General features: G+C 36.8%; 1 protein-coding gene across 5 annotated transcripts in view; it reads left to right on the plus strand.

Moving 5' to 3' along the window:
• LOC118268087 (sorbin and SH3 domain-containing protein 1) overlaps positions 1-18,994 on the plus strand; it is a 208,535-nt gene that overhangs the window by 46,991 nt on the left and 142,550 nt on the right. For all 5 annotated transcript variants that reach the window (XM_050706569.1, XM_050706568.1, XM_050706572.1 and 2 more), the window contains 3 exons: positions 1,061-1,212; positions 2,614-2,669; positions 5,233-6,276. In XM_050706569.1, the coding sequence (XP_050562526.1) occupies positions 1,061-1,212; positions 2,614-2,669; positions 5,233-6,276 (1,252 nt within the window). The remainder of the gene's footprint in view (positions 1-1,060; positions 1,213-2,613; positions 2,670-5,232; positions 6,277-18,994) is intronic.

An 18,994-nucleotide genomic window follows, 5' to 3' on the forward strand; every position in this document is an offset into this window, starting at 1 on the left:
TTTAAAACAATCTACAAGACGGACATTAAATAAAAATTAGTCATCTAGCCTATTGAAACAAACTCGTAACAATAAACAAAAGGATTTAGATTGATTAAGTACCTAGCTTCTATAATTATGAATCATAACGATTACGTATTATAAAACTATAAATAGACATGCGTATGAGTTGCAGGCGATCGAATCACGACGTATGAAGATGCATTTCCTACACTTAGGTTCCGTTTAGTCGTCGTTATAATATCCGCTCGTCTACACACTGGTCTTATGCTTTGTTGCTTAGAGTCCTAGTATTAAAAACTCGTAAAGGTATTCTTGACTAACGATGTAAACCGCATTTATTACCAAAATGTAATTTGACACCAAACACATGTATTTTAAAGCTGTAGCGAGGTCTGCCATTGAAATAACGTTCAATTTGTGTACAAAACAAAGTTCAATTGTGTGTCAAAGCAAGCAAAAAATTTGCTATCTCTTACTAACAATCAATAAAACATATCACATAATAAACCAATATGTAAATGCATACAAATATATTATTATCCTTCTAATAAAAGTTATCGAAAATGTTATCAACTACCAGTATTTGAACTTCTGCTGATACCCTGGAGTATTAGAGGCTTCTTCAAAACCGAGGATCAAAACATTCTTAAGTGTGACGACTAATCTCCATATTATGTAGATACCCTATAGACTTCCTTAAACATGGATGTAGTAAAGGTATGCTAAAAGTATGCTTAAAATAGGCTATTGTTACCATTCTTAAAAAGAAAACATGCTTTATATAGAGATGACAAACCTCAATAAACAGTTTGAATTGTTTTTAAACTGACATGGTCACTAACACTATTATTAGAACTTGAGACGGGATACTTACCATGTTTATTTATTTCATTTTACAGTTGATCCATGATCATGGCGCTTGCAACAGTGCCGAAATGTCGGAAACTCATCGAAATAAATAAACATGGTAAACATCCCGTCTCAAGTTCTAATAATAGTTTGAATTGTTTATCCTTGTTTACCTACGAACTAATTGAACTATTTCCCCTCTTTCCAGGTGAACCCAGGACGTAAAGCCTCACTGAGTGGCATCCGAGAGGGCGACATCATCTCCTCCATCAATGGCCGGCCTACCAAGAGTATGAGCAATGCTGATGCCCACGCCATGCTCAGATCAGCTGGGCCTGTACTCCGACTCGGATTGAACGAGTAAGTTTTAATATTTGAATTTCGTAATAGAATTAAAATGGTGACATGTAATTCTGATTTTTAGATATTAACGTTCGACATTTGATCCAGTATATGGAATTCGCCATGCATTCATTACTTTTTATTTTGAACTTAATTAGAAGCATTCAAAGTTACCAAAATACTTGCACTTATTTTGCAGCAATTACTTACAGCAATGGAAAAATGTCTCTATTTTCGTAGAAAAGAGATCCTTTCTTAATTTCCTTTAAAGCCAATTATTCCAAAAATCATAGCACAAAACCAAACATAACTAAAATATCACTCACACACACATCCCCCCTTCCACTTAAATTTCCGGCTTCCAACACTGAGACGCACAAGCTTCGATTCTGCACTCCGATAATCCGATCACTCTTCGACATTTCACACGAGAAACGAACAGTGGACCGTTTGTAGATTAGTCCTGACATAAATTGGACCACTTAGCTACGTTTCTCATAGGGAATCGCAAAATGTATTCAGAGTTGCACACAAGTCCATACTCGTAATCTCTCCGAGGACATTGACAGCTTTAATTTAGTTTACAACTGCGTCGGTTGCACTTCGGCTCGTTGTCTGTTCTGATAATGCATGTTGCAATTGTTGAGTTTTGTGAAGGAGAAAACATTTTTGAGGGCTTTTAAAATACGGACGTTAAAATAAAAATTAGACGTCTGGACCTATTTTTTATGGTATAAGCTGGTAAACGGGCAAACGGATTACCTGATGGTAAGCAATCGCCGCCGCTCAAGGACACCCGAAACACCAGAGGCGTTACAAGTGCGTTGTCGGCCTTTCAAGGGTTAGGAATTGTGCCTTTGGTAACCTTACTCACACAACGTACGCATTGTTACACGTCGGTTTTCTGTGAGGCCGTGGTATCACTTCGGTCGAGCCGAGCCATTCGTGCCGAAGAATGGCTTTCCTACACTTATAACCCTATTGGTAATCCCATTTCTAATCCTAATACTGTTCCGAATTTCTCTTGTTACAACTAAAAAGTATTGTTCTCTTTTCATAAACTTGTAGTCCTTTTTTCTTGACCAAATGAAGTCAAAAAATTCAAAGTTGTATCGAAATATTCAAATTGATGTTTTCCGTTAAATATATAAAAGCCAAATTTTATTCTAGTTAAAGATTTATGAGGTAACATAGTTCGAAGAAGAAAAGTACTTAAGCTCGATATTGTTGATAGCAGGTAATTTACATTTCAAAGCTACAAAACTTTTGATCAAGACTCGTTGCTCGAACGCTGATCGTATTCGTAAACTCGTCATGGCATACCTTACTAGGAAACCTAAAGAATAATACTGAATTCCATTATTTTGTGAAAGTTTTTACTTTATTCTCGAGTTTTAATCTAAGTTTTCTTGTCGCCAGAGACAGGGAGGTGTCACCAAGAAGAAGATCAATTGGCAAAGGATCCGAGTTGAAAAGTAAGTTTTTAGGGAACTTGCGTACGTTATGACTGTGCAGCAAGGTCGAAGTGTCTAGTAAAAGTAGCAATAGAACAGTAGAAAGAAAGAAAGAAGAACATTTATTCTCACACAAGAAACAAGGGTACAGAGTATTGTAACTACTATAGTACTGATATGATTTATAACGAAAATCCTTAACAGGCCTTGCGATCCCTTTTTAAAATGGGCATCATTGGTTGAAATACAGTCTTGTGCGTGGCGAGAGAGAATGTCCAGCTCTTACTGACTAAAAACCACCCCGTTCCTTTTTTTTTTTTTTTTAAAGGGGGGAAAATCATCTAATGAGTTCTCCCGTCTTGGGCGAGGCGAGAGAGAGTGTCCAACTCTTACTGACTAAAAACCACCCCGTTCCTACTCCTGTTTTTTGAGCCGGAGCCCCGGTAAACCCGTTAGGTACTTTGCAGCTTTGCAGCTCCGGATCAGTTGCTTGATCCATGGTAATCAAACACAGAACTTCTATAATGCGGGATAACTGTAAGCATATCACACAAAATTTAATTTCCAATGAATGTTGAAAAACCTTTTCTGTTATTTTAACTGTATTGGCATATCCTGTAGTTGTTACGTAGGTGCTAGTAAAAATGGCATCGGAAAATTCTCCACCATTTTTTGTGCACTTAGTGATGCATTAGTGCTGCGTATAAATTAATGAATTGTGACAAGGGAACCTGGTTACTAAAATGCTGTTGCAACAGCAATTTTAGTTTCGATTTTAATTTTCTGTGCTGTATCTGGATATGAGTATGTAGAAAATGTATAAAATAATATTTTGAAAAGTAGCATATTTACAAAGGAACTCGATTTAAGAAATGAAGTTTTTATATTTTACCAGAATAGTCAGCTTTTCTGAGAAATATGTCATCATTATCTTTTAGGTTATTAGCAACTAATCATACATATAAATGAATAAAAATCTATTGGGTGGTATTAGTCATAAATGAAAAAAGGAATGTGTGGTGTTCTGACCTATACATATTAATCTAAATCATAGGTTCTAAGTACCACTACTCTCCCATTGTATGCCATAGCTAGCTCTAAGCCGTCCGTTCAATATGTCCAACTAACTGAAGTAGATGCAACGACGCTCAGTTCCTTCGCAGGATTAGTCAAAGACAGAAGATATCTTCAGCTTATTGGAGGAACTCTGTCATATTTGTATCCCATTTTAGTCATACATGACAATACTTTAACTTGCATTTACAGGTATTCAGTATATAATGACCTTGCAGTAAATAAACTTTTTATTTGAAAAGAGTTCTATTTCTGGTGACGAATTAGCATTCACTATCGATTTGTTTAATACTTATTTAGCGGTAGTATAGCGGTTTCTTTATTTATTGGACGAATGTGTTTTGCATTTGATTTTAGGTATAACTGTTAGTGATTTACTTTATTTGCATTGTTTTACTGTTATCTCTTACTGTAAAGCGGATCTCAAAAACTGTTAAAAAATCCGTAGCATTTGAATCAGCAACGAATCGGTTTCACTGTCGTAAGCATTGCTTTTTGAACCAAAACTTAAAACTAATAATTAACCATAAAAAATATGTAAATGAGTCTGGAATCTGGAATTGTGCACAGTATATGCAATACATGGAACTTATAACGCAAATATGGTGAAAATTGGGTGTATATTGTACAGTTGCATTACGTGCACCTCTGCCTAGCCCTTCGGGGATAAAAAGCGTGGCGATAAGTATGAAGCCTAAATGATTCAATGACTTTAAAAATAGTCATCTACTTTAATCCTTACAATTATAACTCGACTGTTGATGTATTATCTGTGAACTGTGAAGGTTTATTCTTAACATAATAGGTACCTATGTTATGTAAAGTAAAATAAATTACAGAGTTACTGGGTTACATTAATTTATTCCGTAACACATTGTAAGCGTCGCGAAATTGTAAATGTCGTCAATATTTCCATGCCTATTTCCACTCATTCTCATTCATAACGGTCCTGCAAAGTGGTAGCACGTGTTTCCGCATATTCATATTTCATAAAGCAGAAAATTTACCTCGCTACTATCACTACACAAATATTCTCCGGTAACACTTTTACAAAATGATAATGACATTCAGACAAACCCAAATACGTAAGCTGAACTAAGGAAAAGATATCTAAATTCCACATTCATGCAAAACTAAAGCAATATAACTTGTTTAGTAGACAAAATATGAGCTGGCGTATAAATCAAGGAAGGTGGAATACATCTCGCAGTCTGGAATATTCCTTTTGTGTAGTAGACATGTATTACTTTATCGCACGTCTGCATATGCAGAGCCCCATTGCGAAGCGGGGACTTTATCGCTCCTCAGTTTGCCAGGAAATGTTGAAAGGCACTGCATCACTAAGTCAACTTTACGTTTGTGTCGCTAAAGTTCAATGTTGACTGACACCACTTCGTTTAGATGTATTGACAGGCTGAACTTTACGCCGCGATGTTCGTTTTTAGTTTTGTAGCTAGACTTTAAGTTTTATTTACTTGGCGCTGTGTAACGTGTTTTATTGCTCTTTCAGGGCCTTCGCAACTGATAGCTGAAGTGCAAGGCGGCAGAGCAACTCCCCAGGCTCCCGTATATGCCACTATCCGACCGTCGCAATCGCCACAAAATCGACCATCGCCTTCTTCCATACGGGCTTCCTTAAATTCTCTCCCTGCGGCGCTTAACTCAACCTCACTTGTTAAGTCAGTGGTACAGAACGAAGAACCTCTTAGATTCCATCCAACGAATCCATTTTTTACGACTTTACCCTCGAATTATTCAAGTACTTCTAAACTCCCCGTGCCTAACGGCAGGGCTTCAATCGCTAGCTTAGATAGAAATAAATATAAAGACAATGCGTCGAACAATGACTTCGGTTCAGATTTAAAATCTCCCACATTTTTTACGCAATCTTACGACTCCGGTCCTAGCAGTCTTCCATATTCATATCACAACGAAAATACAAATGGCTACAACAGTCACACTGTAACAAACACTGCCAATGAAAAATCTGATTTTTCTCACAGAAATCATTTAGATCAGATAGAAAATCAAAGTCTTCCAAACAATGCACAAAGTAATAATAAAAATCCGTTTGAAACGAAAAGAAATAGTGATCCTTTTGAAAAATATTTGCGACCAGAGAGCAAGTTGAATGGTAAATGTGAATATGAAAGTAAGACTATGTCGAACTCGATCAGCGACAGTAATTTCCATCCGAAGGAGGAAATTACAAAACGTTCGACGATCTCTGAGCACAAGATAAGCGAAGTTGAAGAAGTGAGGACTATAAAGAAGATAGTACTGAATGGATGTGACGATCAGCTGGATAGTGGGGAACGCAGTTTTAAAAGTGAATTGCGTTCGACGAACAAAAGTGCAATGAATGGCGCGGAGTCACCGAGCACACATGGAAAGAACATTAGCTTATCATCCCATCAATCAGCGAGGCAGGAACGCGAGCGAGCCACTCCGATACAGGAACGGAGCGAGTATTACAGCACATTCAATCAAGATGAAAGGGACTGCAGTTCCACAACTAGGGCATATGAGTCAGCGTACGAGGCGAACAGATCAGGTAAGTGCATATAATTCATCATAGTATCTATTTCTTTTTAAATATTGCGTCATTACAGGATGTATCGTAGTGTGTTCCATATTTTTATATTTCTCATACTGTTATGCTATTTAGGTACGTCTCAAATATTTACTAAAATTAAACCTGATACTTGCATTAAAAGCCATCAATGTAGGTCATATGGGTTATCAAAAAACTTATAGGGTCTATATATGTTCTTAGGAAATCATATACACATAGGAAAATTACCATACAAGATTATTGAAAACAGAAACCTTGAATCAATTTACATATTATGTATTATGTTACCTAGGTATTTATTTTGTATCTGTTCGTGAACATGATTTCAGATTACAGACGGTAAAACGTGCCTACATAAGTAAGCCGTAGAACACACTTAACTCAGACCCACATAAATACAAGTTAGAAGGCAGGTCGTTACGTAGCTTATATTGATACGAGCAAAGTCTGGAGAATCAGTGCCGAAGGCACGTCGCATGCAAACTTCATTGTGTACTTACTTAGCTTTATGTAATAGGGAGACATGATATGACGGAAAAATAAGTTAATTATTATTTGTGCAGTTTTTTTTGTATTAAACTCAATCGATCTCAATAATAGCGTTGTGTGGGACAATAGTGAACGTCGTGGTTGCCCGTAGGTTTAAGATGGCCCGCTTCTCATTTCGAGGGTTGGGTTTCAGAACCTAGGAACGGCAAAATTCTAATGTTACTTCTTTCGAGTTATGAGTACTCACTAGGATTATTTGGACACTCAAACAATAAAGGAATGATGCTTAATGGTCAAACGTTCTCCTTGTGAGGAGAGACATTTGATCAGCAGCGGTCACTTATAGGCTAATGATATATGACGTGACAATAGGTTCTTTACTTATTAAATATATTGGAACCTATAACAGAGGGCATCACTGTACCATGCAACAGTATGATTGTTATTTAGTTATTTTTTCCAAAATATACTTTGTTGCCGGTTCACATACAATATTCATAAAGATTTCTGTACAATATATTCGATCTTAAATCATTGGGTTAAACCTCTACGCCCTGGCATGCTCGTAAAACCGTCGCTCGTTCCAATTGTCATACTAAGATCTATTACTGTCGTTAGGGCTACCTAGCCAAAAGCCCGAAACCCTAATATTAGACTCTACGTTAAATACAATACTGGTCAAAACTCCGTATTAGAATCAAATTCAATCCACGTCGACCCTGGTTAGGGCAAAGTCTTAGTGGATTTTTTATTATATAGGTACGGAAAATCCCGTGGAAATGTAGGTGTCGGATATCTCGAAGAAAAATTAGATTTTTGTTCTATCTAATTAGCCATAGAACAAAAAAATACAATGAATTCATCTTAAATCTGTCTAAAATTATAATTTTGAACCTTTCAAATGTATAGATATAAGGTACACTTTAAGTATTTCTATACTTAATTTAATTGTTGATTAAAGATATGATTAAAACACTAATTTCAAAGCACGTCGGTTATCTACACCTTTGTGTAACCCTTTACCAAGAATAAACATAATATCTCACACATAAAATCACTAGGCAGAATAAATTAAACTCAGCTAGGGCAACGAAATTGTTTTTGTTCGCCCCTAGTCGAGGTAATAAAGGTTTACAGCATTTTCCAGGCAAGCTCATATATTGTGGGAGCCAGCTAATTTGTATGACAAAAACATGTCCTAAAGTCATGATATTAAAAGAAAAAAGCAATAAAGTTTATACTGAAAGCGTTTATAGTGAAATTTTATATGAGGTGAGAAAATTAGCACGGTTCTTTTAGTGCTGTTAAGTTTTTAAGTTCATCGTTTGTTTCTCTTTGCTAAAGGCTGTTATTTTGTTAATGTTAGATACTAAAATACACAAAACGTATGTAGATAATTACCTAGATATTACTGCATGGTTGGCGCAGTGGCTGGGCACTCGGTTGCCGCGCAAAGCGTAGCGGGTTTGATTCCTTCTAGCTTTTAAGTTTTCAGATTGTGTGTGTGCTGTGTGATCCACAATTTTTTGTTTCGTGTCTAAGTGTGATGTGTATGTTAACGCATCCACGACACAGGAGAAAATCCTCTTGGAGGGACAACGTTTTCTTTCTTTTTTAATTGCACTTGTAAATTTTGATACCTACACCGGTTCGCCTTGAATATTCTCACATAGGTATATGTAGATAAAATCGAATCTTGTTACCTTTCAACAACACACTATAGTTAACTAGACGCCTCTAACCATGTTTTGTATCAGTAATCTAAATTAGAGGCACCTTAATACTATACTTAGTATTGATTCTGCTGAAATCAAAGTAAATAGGTACCTACCACGAACCAAATTCAATTTCATTTCGTTACCTCTCAAAGGAAAACTTCTTCCTAATTCAAATGGAAACTAGAAAATTAATAGAAACACTGAACTCACGTGTAAGTTGGTACTTAACAGAGCTTCTTATGTATAAGTAGGTATGTCACACATCGGACTATACATAACCAGTTTATCATAGTCCAGCTTTGTATGATCTTTTCACACATTCAGCGGTCAGCATATACTGGTTCTGCATAGCTTAATGTGTGGTCTTGTGTACTAGGTCTATAACAATAGATTAATTAACTATTTCCTCTGAAGAGTAGATTACTTAGATAATAATTAATAGAACTTGCTCCATGAGCTCTATCTTGAAGAGTATAGAAAGGTAATTTACAATTACGTAGCATAGGTAGAAGAGTACTTTATACGCTATACTAATCTGAAGAGTTTGTTTAATATCCAGAACTACTGATAATTATTTTTGTGTGTGGAAAGGCTATAGGCTATAAAACATCACGGATTGGGGCATCATGAATTGGAGTTGAATTGAGTGGGTGAAACCGCGTGGAAGTAGCTAGTAGTTGATAAGGTTGTTGCTGTTGTAGATTGGTTTTGGAAGTTTAAGGTGTAGCAGTTAAAAAGACATACCAGAACGACCATAGAATTTAAGTGGTTAATTAGTAACTATTTCAATATTGGAGCTACTATATTAATAGTAGCTAGTATACTAATACTATTATAGTTTGACACCTTTCTATGTTTGCAAGACTATTTATTTTAGTAAGTATTTGTTAAAAGTTGTCTTAAAAATCGTCAAGGACTGAATCTGTGTCTAATTAGTAGAATTTATTTACACACCTAAACCAAATCAAAATGTTATGCAATGTCTGAATTGAGGGTCCAAGAAGAGATCCTTGAACTTTACCAATTAACATCTACGTAGTAAAGCTATAGTTTATCTCCGATCCACGTTAATTCTCTAATGCCTCCCTAAGTAATTAAGTGACAGTTGGCGGCCATTTTACTTAAGTTTAAAACTTCGCTTCTAGACCAAACTGTGCTCAACGATCAATGCATAAACTGTATCTACAACACTAAGGGACATGTTATGAGATGTTTTTCTGCAAGGGGAGAAGAGATATGTTCTAGAAGCTTAACATCTTCGTAGCACAGTAATTAGTAAGTAATTCTGATTAAGAGCAAGAAGAACAAACAAGAAGCTTATCAAAGTAATTTGGTGCACGCTCTAAACTTTAGCTCCTAAAATCCAGATCGGCCTAGCTGAAAGCCAGTTTCAGCTGAAACTTCTAACCATCTCAGTAGGTACGCAACTATTGGGCTGAATAATTCAAAATTCGAACATTTTCCTACTCGTTAAACGTTCGAAGTACGTCTGTGTACTCTAGTACTTTAGAGAATAGTCCAGTCGTTCAACCCAGCTGTTTTACAGTTGACACTAAACATACTTTGCGAACGTCAACTGGTTTTAGTGGTTTGACGTCAAGGGACCAATATCCTACAGTTTATTTTGAGTTTTATAGACCAACTTGACTGTTCTAATCCAAAAACTAACAATGAAATATATACCGACTATAATTATTTAAGCTAATGTTTGCAATGGCTAATTAAGTTAAGTTATTTATGCTGTGGATTGGAATAATCTTAAAAATTAATGCTGACCACGTAATTTCATAGTCCAACAGTCTTAATAGAAAAGATAATTAAGAATAACAAAAGAAAACCACAGTAAAAACGCTTAAAAATAATAGTAGCGCCTGTTATAAAATACATAGCAATACGTATCGCACGATTCAGTTGCTATTCACTTTCTATCAGGCGTTGAATTTACTATTTTTAAAGACTCATCATTTGTGTAATACAAGTTCTTGAACGGCTTGACGGAAATAGACATTTGACCTATTTTTGACAGTCAAACGATTATCTCTCGGTTACTTTAGTTTTTGTCGTTTTATAAACGTATCTATTGTAACGGAAACCGGGTTTCCTTCAAGGGAACTTTTATGGTACGCTTGGAGTTAATTAACTTTGATCTTAGTTACTTATCTAATTAGGTATCTAATGAGTTTTATTGCTTGATCAATGGAGCTTCATGTTTTAATATGTGTTTAAACTGATTTGTAAGGGTTTATGTTTCAGTTAATTTTGTTTTGTAGTGCGTTTATGTTAAGTATTTATATAGGTAATTTGTAATGTCTATAAAAACCTATTGCATTTATAGTATACTAGCTTTGCGTTCCCTTGGAATAAAAAGTCTAAAGATGATATTATGTATCCAAGTTAGCTCATACCTTGTCTGTATACCAAATTTCATCAAACAAACAAACTTTCACACTGATAATATGAGTGTGATTCTGTAGGTAGGTTACATGTTAACAAAAGCAGTTGCTTAAAATTGTGACTCACTTACGTACTCGTGAAAATACTTTTAGCTTATGTTATCTACGTTTCCCGACTCCTGTAACTTCTTTCGCGTGTCAAGGAAACAACTTAAGTTTTTCTTTTCAAGAAGAACACACATTTAAGACGTTTAAGACATTTTTGAGAATTTATCTCAAAATTTCGTCTCTCATTTAAAGAAAATAATTACACTCCTATAATAAACCTTTGCAATAGCCGTATAGACAAATCAAATCCAGCCATTTACACTCGATTTACCGCAGTCTCAGTCTGATTACGAGACGTTACTATGTTATTTGCCATTGAAGTCATACGGAGCCTAATTCAGATTAATTACGGCTGTAATCGATGGGCCAAGGTCCCCAGGGGCTTGTCTTAGGCGTGGTGTCACGGTCTACGGCCTTCCTCCAAGGAACATCCTCACTGAACATCATACAGTTTCCTCGCCGACTTTGAGCAACGTTCTTCAAGACCTCACAGTGAACAGTCGTCAAACACATTTAGCATATTTTATTCAACATGCTTTTTTAACCGTGTGTGATATAAGTCAGTGAATTTAGACTCTGCTTCTAGTGTAGTAGGGTTGAAAATGAATTCCCCTTGTTTCACGGGTAGCCCGTACATATTTCACCCTCCATCTGATACTTCGGCTACGGAATCCGAAGATAGTGTGGACTCAGGGCGCGAGAAAACCGTCGGCGATGGTTCACGAACGAAGTACACCGATCCGAAGCTAAGAACGATTAATAAAGTCAGCATCAAAATACTAAAGGCTATTGAGAAGCTTACCTGTAATATCAAAATTAATAAGAAGCAGAAGAAGGCTGCACCGACGGACAATGGTCAGTACTTATCTTGGCAAAATCATAAATACTCTATACTAATCTAGATTTATATACTAAGAGTACCTACGTAACAAAATTCTATTTCATCTAACCCCATATTCTGCGCAATACTTTCAAATTTATCTAATATTATTTTATGAATAAAAAGTTTGAGAGAACATTCAACTACGCTATTTCAACAACAATAAATATCATAAGCCTCATGTACGAGTATTGCGAATGGCAAGTAAAACTTGAGTATCATAATCCCCTAGTACCACAACCATCATAACAGAATATTACAAATTTCACGAGCTTCAGTACTCCTCCAATCTGATCCTCCTCATAATAATTCGACTTTATACTTGAACACAGATGCCCATTTTTAGAAGATTATAACTTTTTCCCATTCAAGATGTATTATTCTTTTGAACACTTTTTAACTGTCTTTATCTTCACTTTATTAATTGTCTTGTCTTACCATACAAAGTACAATAAAACTACTTTGAACAGATTTTATTAGTACAATCCATTTTCTGATAAACTCTGTTCCTTATTTACCAGGCATCTTGTTTTAGATTTCCCATTTTTCACAATTAAGAGACGATCATATTTCATCCGATGAAAATTTATGCAAAGCGTGTTTTTGCTTTATTTCTTTTCGCTTGTTAGTTCCTTTTTATAAATAGAGCTTTAATAAGAGGATCTTGTATAAACAAAGCGTGGTTCATAAATATTTAATTATGTCTGACTATAAACATGGTATGCGGATTTTATTAGATTTTGATAGTACGATGAGTTTAACTACCAAACATTTTGATGACATAATTATTGTGTCTCTAATTTAGTCAAAATGAACTAAACTTCGCTTTTTTTAATATTAATACCTACATATTTTAGGTAAGTATTATTTGTCATCAACCACAAATTGGTTAAAAAATATTGTGACCCCAAAATGAGCTCACGATACAATAACCCAAGCAATCATACCACGAAATATATTTCGTAAATATGAAAGGATAATTGGGTAACCTAAGTTAATCAATTCGTAAATTCCACAACCCTTCTAAAAATACTTGAAAACGTACAAAGTATATGAAAAGGCTTTCACATCGACCCTTACCAGTAAACACTCGACATTTTTCGACCAAACACGACAGTGTCAATTTACTCAGAGGTCAAATACCTTATTGACGCGTTGATTAAACTGTAATACTAATCAAACGATACATGACACCCCGGCCAATCAGCTTTCACGTTCCAAACGGTTATAGTTCTTCAGCAATCGTGTTAAAGCGTAAATTCCTCTGTATAAAGTTTTAGTGTGATAGCATTATTTAGACGAGCTCGAAGGGGCTTTACTGTCAAATAAAGTGTTTATACGAGAACCATGTGATGATATTAGATACTGGAGACGCTTCGGTTAATGTTAGAGAAATAATACTGAAAATTACATTTAAAATTGTGATGTTCTTTTAGTACCTACGTGACTTTAGCAGTGGCGGTTTTATTGTAAGTTTTATTTTTATAGCAGATTGCTGTGTTGATACCTTTTGATGAAAAGTTCATTTAGATAAACATGGTCTAAGACCATGACCTGAACTACTCAATAGTAAGACCGATCTGTACCCTTAGTATGAGTTTGCTTTACGGTTTAAGTAAGCGAAATGAGAGCGTGTTCGGCGTTCTGATTGGTTGGTTCATTCGAGCCGGCCAATCAGAGCTCCGAACGTGCTCTCGTTTTGACTAAAGCAGACCCTAGTAGGCACTAGTATTCTTAGGTACTTACTGGTCTTGCGGGTGTTCATGGGGAGAGCTGATCAATTGCCACTAGGTTATCTGTCTTGTCTTGTCCTATATAATAAGGAAACGAGCCTGTTGGCAAGTCGTTACCAAGATTAGAATAATTACTAAAAAACCCAATAAAAGGTAATTTTTATGACCACGAAAAGTCAGCAGCTGAGAAGTTAAGCTCACCCATCCACAGCACAATCTCGTTAAACATAGCTTAACTTTACGTAACTGGACCATTTTGTTAGTTTCTCTCACGAACATGTAAATACTAAACCCTAAATGTAACAATTACTATAGGAAGCCGTATAATATAGTGATTATCATAAACTACGAGGAGTTTGTTCTAAACAATCGAGTTTAGTCGGCTATGTGAAGTTTCAGGAAACTGTTCGCTAACACACCATTAGAAATTAGTTTTAAAGTTCAACTAGTTAAGATCGGTTTTTAATCAAACCCCACAGTTTCGTTTAAACTACAATGTATGATGTTTTAATTTTTTTAGTAAATACACTTATTTAAATTATAGTTTAATCCTCGTATAAAAATATATCTAATCCAAGTAATATGTAATTATGAATGATAACCAGTACTAATATAAATTTGGTTAAAATTCACGATTTGTTTTACTCTACTGCTTTAATATTATCCTTTCGAGGATTTTTTTATCGCATGACTGAGCTAGATATAATTTTAAATAATAATTATTATATGTATGTAAACTTTTATACGATTAACACAAAGTTTAAAGATCCATACAAAAAAAAAAAGTGGGACGAGGTGACCACTAAAAACTTAATTCATTTTTAATTTCCCCAACTCGTCCCAAATGGGCCGTAGGTATGTGGTCCGAGTTGACTACTTACTCAGATTTTTTGAGATTCAGATCCAATTAAAATAAAAGTATTTTATAGGAAAAACTTTAGTTTTCGACTTTTTAGACGTATCAAAAGTTATTAGCCATATGTCAAACAACCAACAGGAAAAGTAGGTATATCTTTTGAAAAAAAAAGCCAAAAGTATTGAATGTCAATTATTAATAGATACTTTACCTACTGCAGGCAGATGTTAGCAATTCATCGTCAATCAATATAATAAAAAAGTTATAAATTCCCAGTCTTTGTTTTTAAAATTTTAATGTTAGGTCATTCATAGAAATAGCTCTCGTAAAATGACCTGGATCTGGGTCGTGACGCCATTGTTTAAGATCTGCGTTTCAATCTAACAGCTGATTTTGGCAACAACAACATTTACTTTGGCTCAAAAAAATTGGCAAAATCGTCAGTAGAGAATGCAGTTTTGAACAAAGAAGACAATATTGTGATAGTGACACACTAACGCTGCTGTTTCATTTTTTTTTCAAGTTAACCGTTGCCCTACCCTAGTATTTTCTCCTGTGTCGTGGGTGCTTTTACAAACATACAAGTTCACATGCACATGACACCCAGACCCGTAACAAAAATTTGTGGATCACACAAAGAGTGGATTCGTGCGTGAATCGAACCTGCTACACGCTGTACGGCAGCCGGTTGCTCACCCACCAGGCCAACCGTGCAATAAAATTACATAAAAATGTGCTAAATTTTTATCAAATCTGGATCATCTATGATTACAGATTACGTCTTCCTATATCCCTATCGTAGTTGGTCTGGTACAGACAAAGCTGCCACATGTGTGCAATTGTGCATACACCAAATGTTAGATGATTTACATACTTCGAGACGGCAAAGACTGAACCAAGAAAAGCACTTAAACGAACGTTAATAACAAAACGAGTACTTGCAAAGAAAATGAAAAATACAATCCCGATTTTTATAAATCACTTCGAATCGAAAAACAACAAAAGCTTATCAATATGGCTAGCACACGATGTAAAACTTCCGTGAATGATCGGAAACATGCATAGGTAATACGGCCAGCTATTTATTTGTACATATTGGGTCGATGCACTCGCACTATGTTGCACAGAAATGCACACGGATCGCGCTGGGCATTCCCCACAGTTCCCGGGTCATTTGAACCGTTACGGGCATATGTAAGTACGCACCGTTTGCCCGAAATAGGTTAGGATAGTTACATATTGTTAGCTGCTATGCTTGACTAGATATAGGACATTCCTAAACATATGTTTAAGGCAATGCGGTAGTGGTTTGGTGCTTGAAGTGACAATAAATAGTAGGTTTCATAGGTTTGTGTTAAGTCCTGATTTTAACTTGAATACTTAGCTATCTATATATTTACCTATCTACTGGATTTTGTTTTGCTATATTCGTATTATAATAATATTATCACATCTTGTGCCTAAAAGAACCAGTGTTTTTTTTTGCGATACATATACTACTGATTGATGACAATCTAAAGTAAGTACTGATTTGACTGCTCATTGGCATGGCGGCTCGGCAACCGGCTGTCACGCAGCGTGTAGCGGGTTCGATTCTTTGTGTGATTTCCAAATAGTTGTTTCGGGTCTGGATGTCATGTGTATGTGAACTTGTATGTTTGTAAGCACCCATAACACAGGGGAAAATCCTATTGTTAAAAAAGAAAAAGAAATTTTGTTGAAATTGAAGTCAAAATGCGTTATTTGCTCAGAATACAATGATAAATCTCTACCAAAACACCACACTAACAACATCATCACTTTAAATACAAATGTCATTCAAAAAGTTCCCCCGAACCGGCGAGACGGAACCCGCCTTGCAGCTGTTGTTTAATATTATTATTAAAGTACATTACACTATTCATATAATGTACATACTTTCGTTTATAATAATCCTGTAATGCAGGAAGTTTCACTGGCGTATGTAATGCAAAACAAATTTCTGTGTTTACATCGGTTCGTGTGGCACCATGTGGCTCATATTAGCTCTAAATAGGATGTTATATTTGTGTAGGTACCGTTTGTGCCATGGAATTGTGTACGAATGGAGGGATAGTTGTGGCTTGTACTGTCATTGCCGGCTGTTATGCAAGCTGCTTGTGAATAAGAGTTCAGAGGTGACTTGAAACTAGTAGAGCTTTTCTAGAATTATTCAACTTTGTAAGAGCTACTGTGCGTAATTAATAGATTTAATTTATTTGTAATGATTATAGTATTTTTTTAATAAAGATTATTTGTATTATTTAAGTGACTAAGAGCAAGACCCCACATGGCCGTTACGCTGCATTGCATCGTCACACCGTTCCCTATATGTTTTATGACATGCCCATTTTTGGTGTAAAAAATATATGGAAAAGGATTGTACGCCGTAGCATCGTCGCGTAATATACAAGTGGAGTCTACATATATTATGTGAAAGTAGAATTGTAAAAAATAAATAAATGCGAAGAATTAAATTTGATAATCTACGAACTTAACCTAACCGTTAAATATAAACTAAATTGATTACGCGAATTTTGCTTACCGACGTATTTTTTTTTTTTTTTTTTTTTTTTTTTTTTTTTTTGGGGGGGAAAATCATCCAATGACTTTTCTCGCCTTGGGTGATTTGGCGAGAGGGAGTGTCAGACTCTTACTGACTAAAAACCACCCCGTTCCTTCTCCTGCTTTTCGAGCCGGAGCCCCGGTAAACCCGCTAGGTAGTCCGCAGCTCCGGGTCAGGCATCAGCCCTGCTGGGCCCCATCTGTGGTGGTCTGATGGCTCTTTGAGGCGCGCGCGGAACGCGACGCGCCGCACGCACGGGTCTGGTTCTGTTCGGGCGGTGAGCTACCCTTGCTCGCCGTCCGCAGGCCCAACCATATTTACGGTGGCCGGAGATCGTCTCGCGATCCCCGACGCCCGGACTGTCTCTCGCGACGGCTGGGGCGTGAGGAGGTTTGTTCTCTCACGCGCCCCGCCTCCTCCTTAGCTAGCATGACTGCTTCGCAGAAGGAGGAGACGGCATCCCAGTCCCTCTCGCTCCGCACCATGGCCTGAACCAGTGCCGGGCGCGAGAGGTCGCCGTCGCCGACCACATCCCTGAGGACTTGGCGGTGCTCAGCCCACGCAGGGCACACCGCCACCGTATGTTCTACCGTGTCCTCCGGGCGGTCCTCACAGTGATGACACCCGGGCGTTTCCTCCCGCCCAATAAGGAACAGGAACCTACCGAAACTCCCATGTCCGGTAAGCACCTGCGTCAGGCGGTAGGTGAGGACGCCGTGGCGCCTCTCTAGCCACTCCTCAAAGATGCTGGGACTTACCGCTGCGATGACAGCGAGCCCAGCCCTCGGTTGAACTTAACCTAACCTAACACTCCATTTTCAATGTATTCAGTGTCAGTATTTTCAAATATGGCGGTTCCGTATCTTATCACACTAAGTCTAGACTAACAATTTTCTAGGTAAGACTGCAACTGTCCCTTATCATGCTAGGTCAAGGTTGTAAAGATAAGGAAGAAAATGCTTTCCTCACTATTTATGGTAATGCTCTCATGTCTGATAAAAATAAATCTTGAATGGAGCAAAACATTTGTCACTTTACTTTCTTCAATGTAGCTAATAAAGGGTTTTGAAGGGCAAAAAGTATCGAATTGAGTTTTTAAATTTTCTTCAATGTGCGCAGTGACATATTTCTGGCCCATTGCCTACACACAACAAACAGTTTCATCAGTTGATATACAACTATATTAGTTACTAAACATAATACCCGTAAACTTTATGTAACCACCGGATGGAGTACAATACCTTTTCGTCCACACACATAAGGGTGCGCCCACGCATTGCGTTGCCGTGATGTCCATAGTTCCGCCCTTTTGATTGGCCAAACGCTTGACACGACACGGTCCAATGATACCGTACATCGGTGTTCACAACACGCTTGCATAACGCTATTGAAGATTTTTACAAAATAGACCAGACCAATATAACAAGGTCTTCATAGATTCTAGTAGAGCGATTTCTACGCTTGTTTTCCACAGTTCATTTTACGTTGGTTGGTTGATATGGATGAAAGCTATCGAAAGGACGATTCGGACACTCCTTCCCACGCTGTATGAATTGTTGTGATGTAATTGGAGGTAGAATGCGGTATATTGAATGTTTACAATCCGTAATAATGCTACAATTTTATTGGTTCCCTGTAAACTAGGTTTGTTAATGATTGGTAAGGTTGGAAGCTTCGTAAGCAATGTTTGGGTAATTTTACTGTTGATTGCTTGTTCATGTTGTTGGTCTAGTTTTCAAACAAATGGGGTGTGTCTTGTTTTTGTTGTCTTGTGTAAATTAGAACGTGGGATACGGGTTTAGGGAACAGAGAGTAAAGTTCCCTAAGCAAAGGAGGATCCTCCGAACAGGCGAGGTGATCATGCCTGGCGGGCTTTCTGCCCAACTGTTGTTAGTTGGGATTTTCTATCCATGTTAATTCGCATGCAAACTTCGTA

Source organism: Spodoptera frugiperda, chromosome 29, assembly GCF_023101765.2.
Source record: "Spodoptera frugiperda isolate SF20-4 chromosome 29, AGI-APGP_CSIRO_Sfru_2.0, whole genome shotgun sequence".
NCBI lineage: Eukaryota > Metazoa > Arthropoda > Insecta > Lepidoptera > Noctuidae > Spodoptera > Spodoptera frugiperda.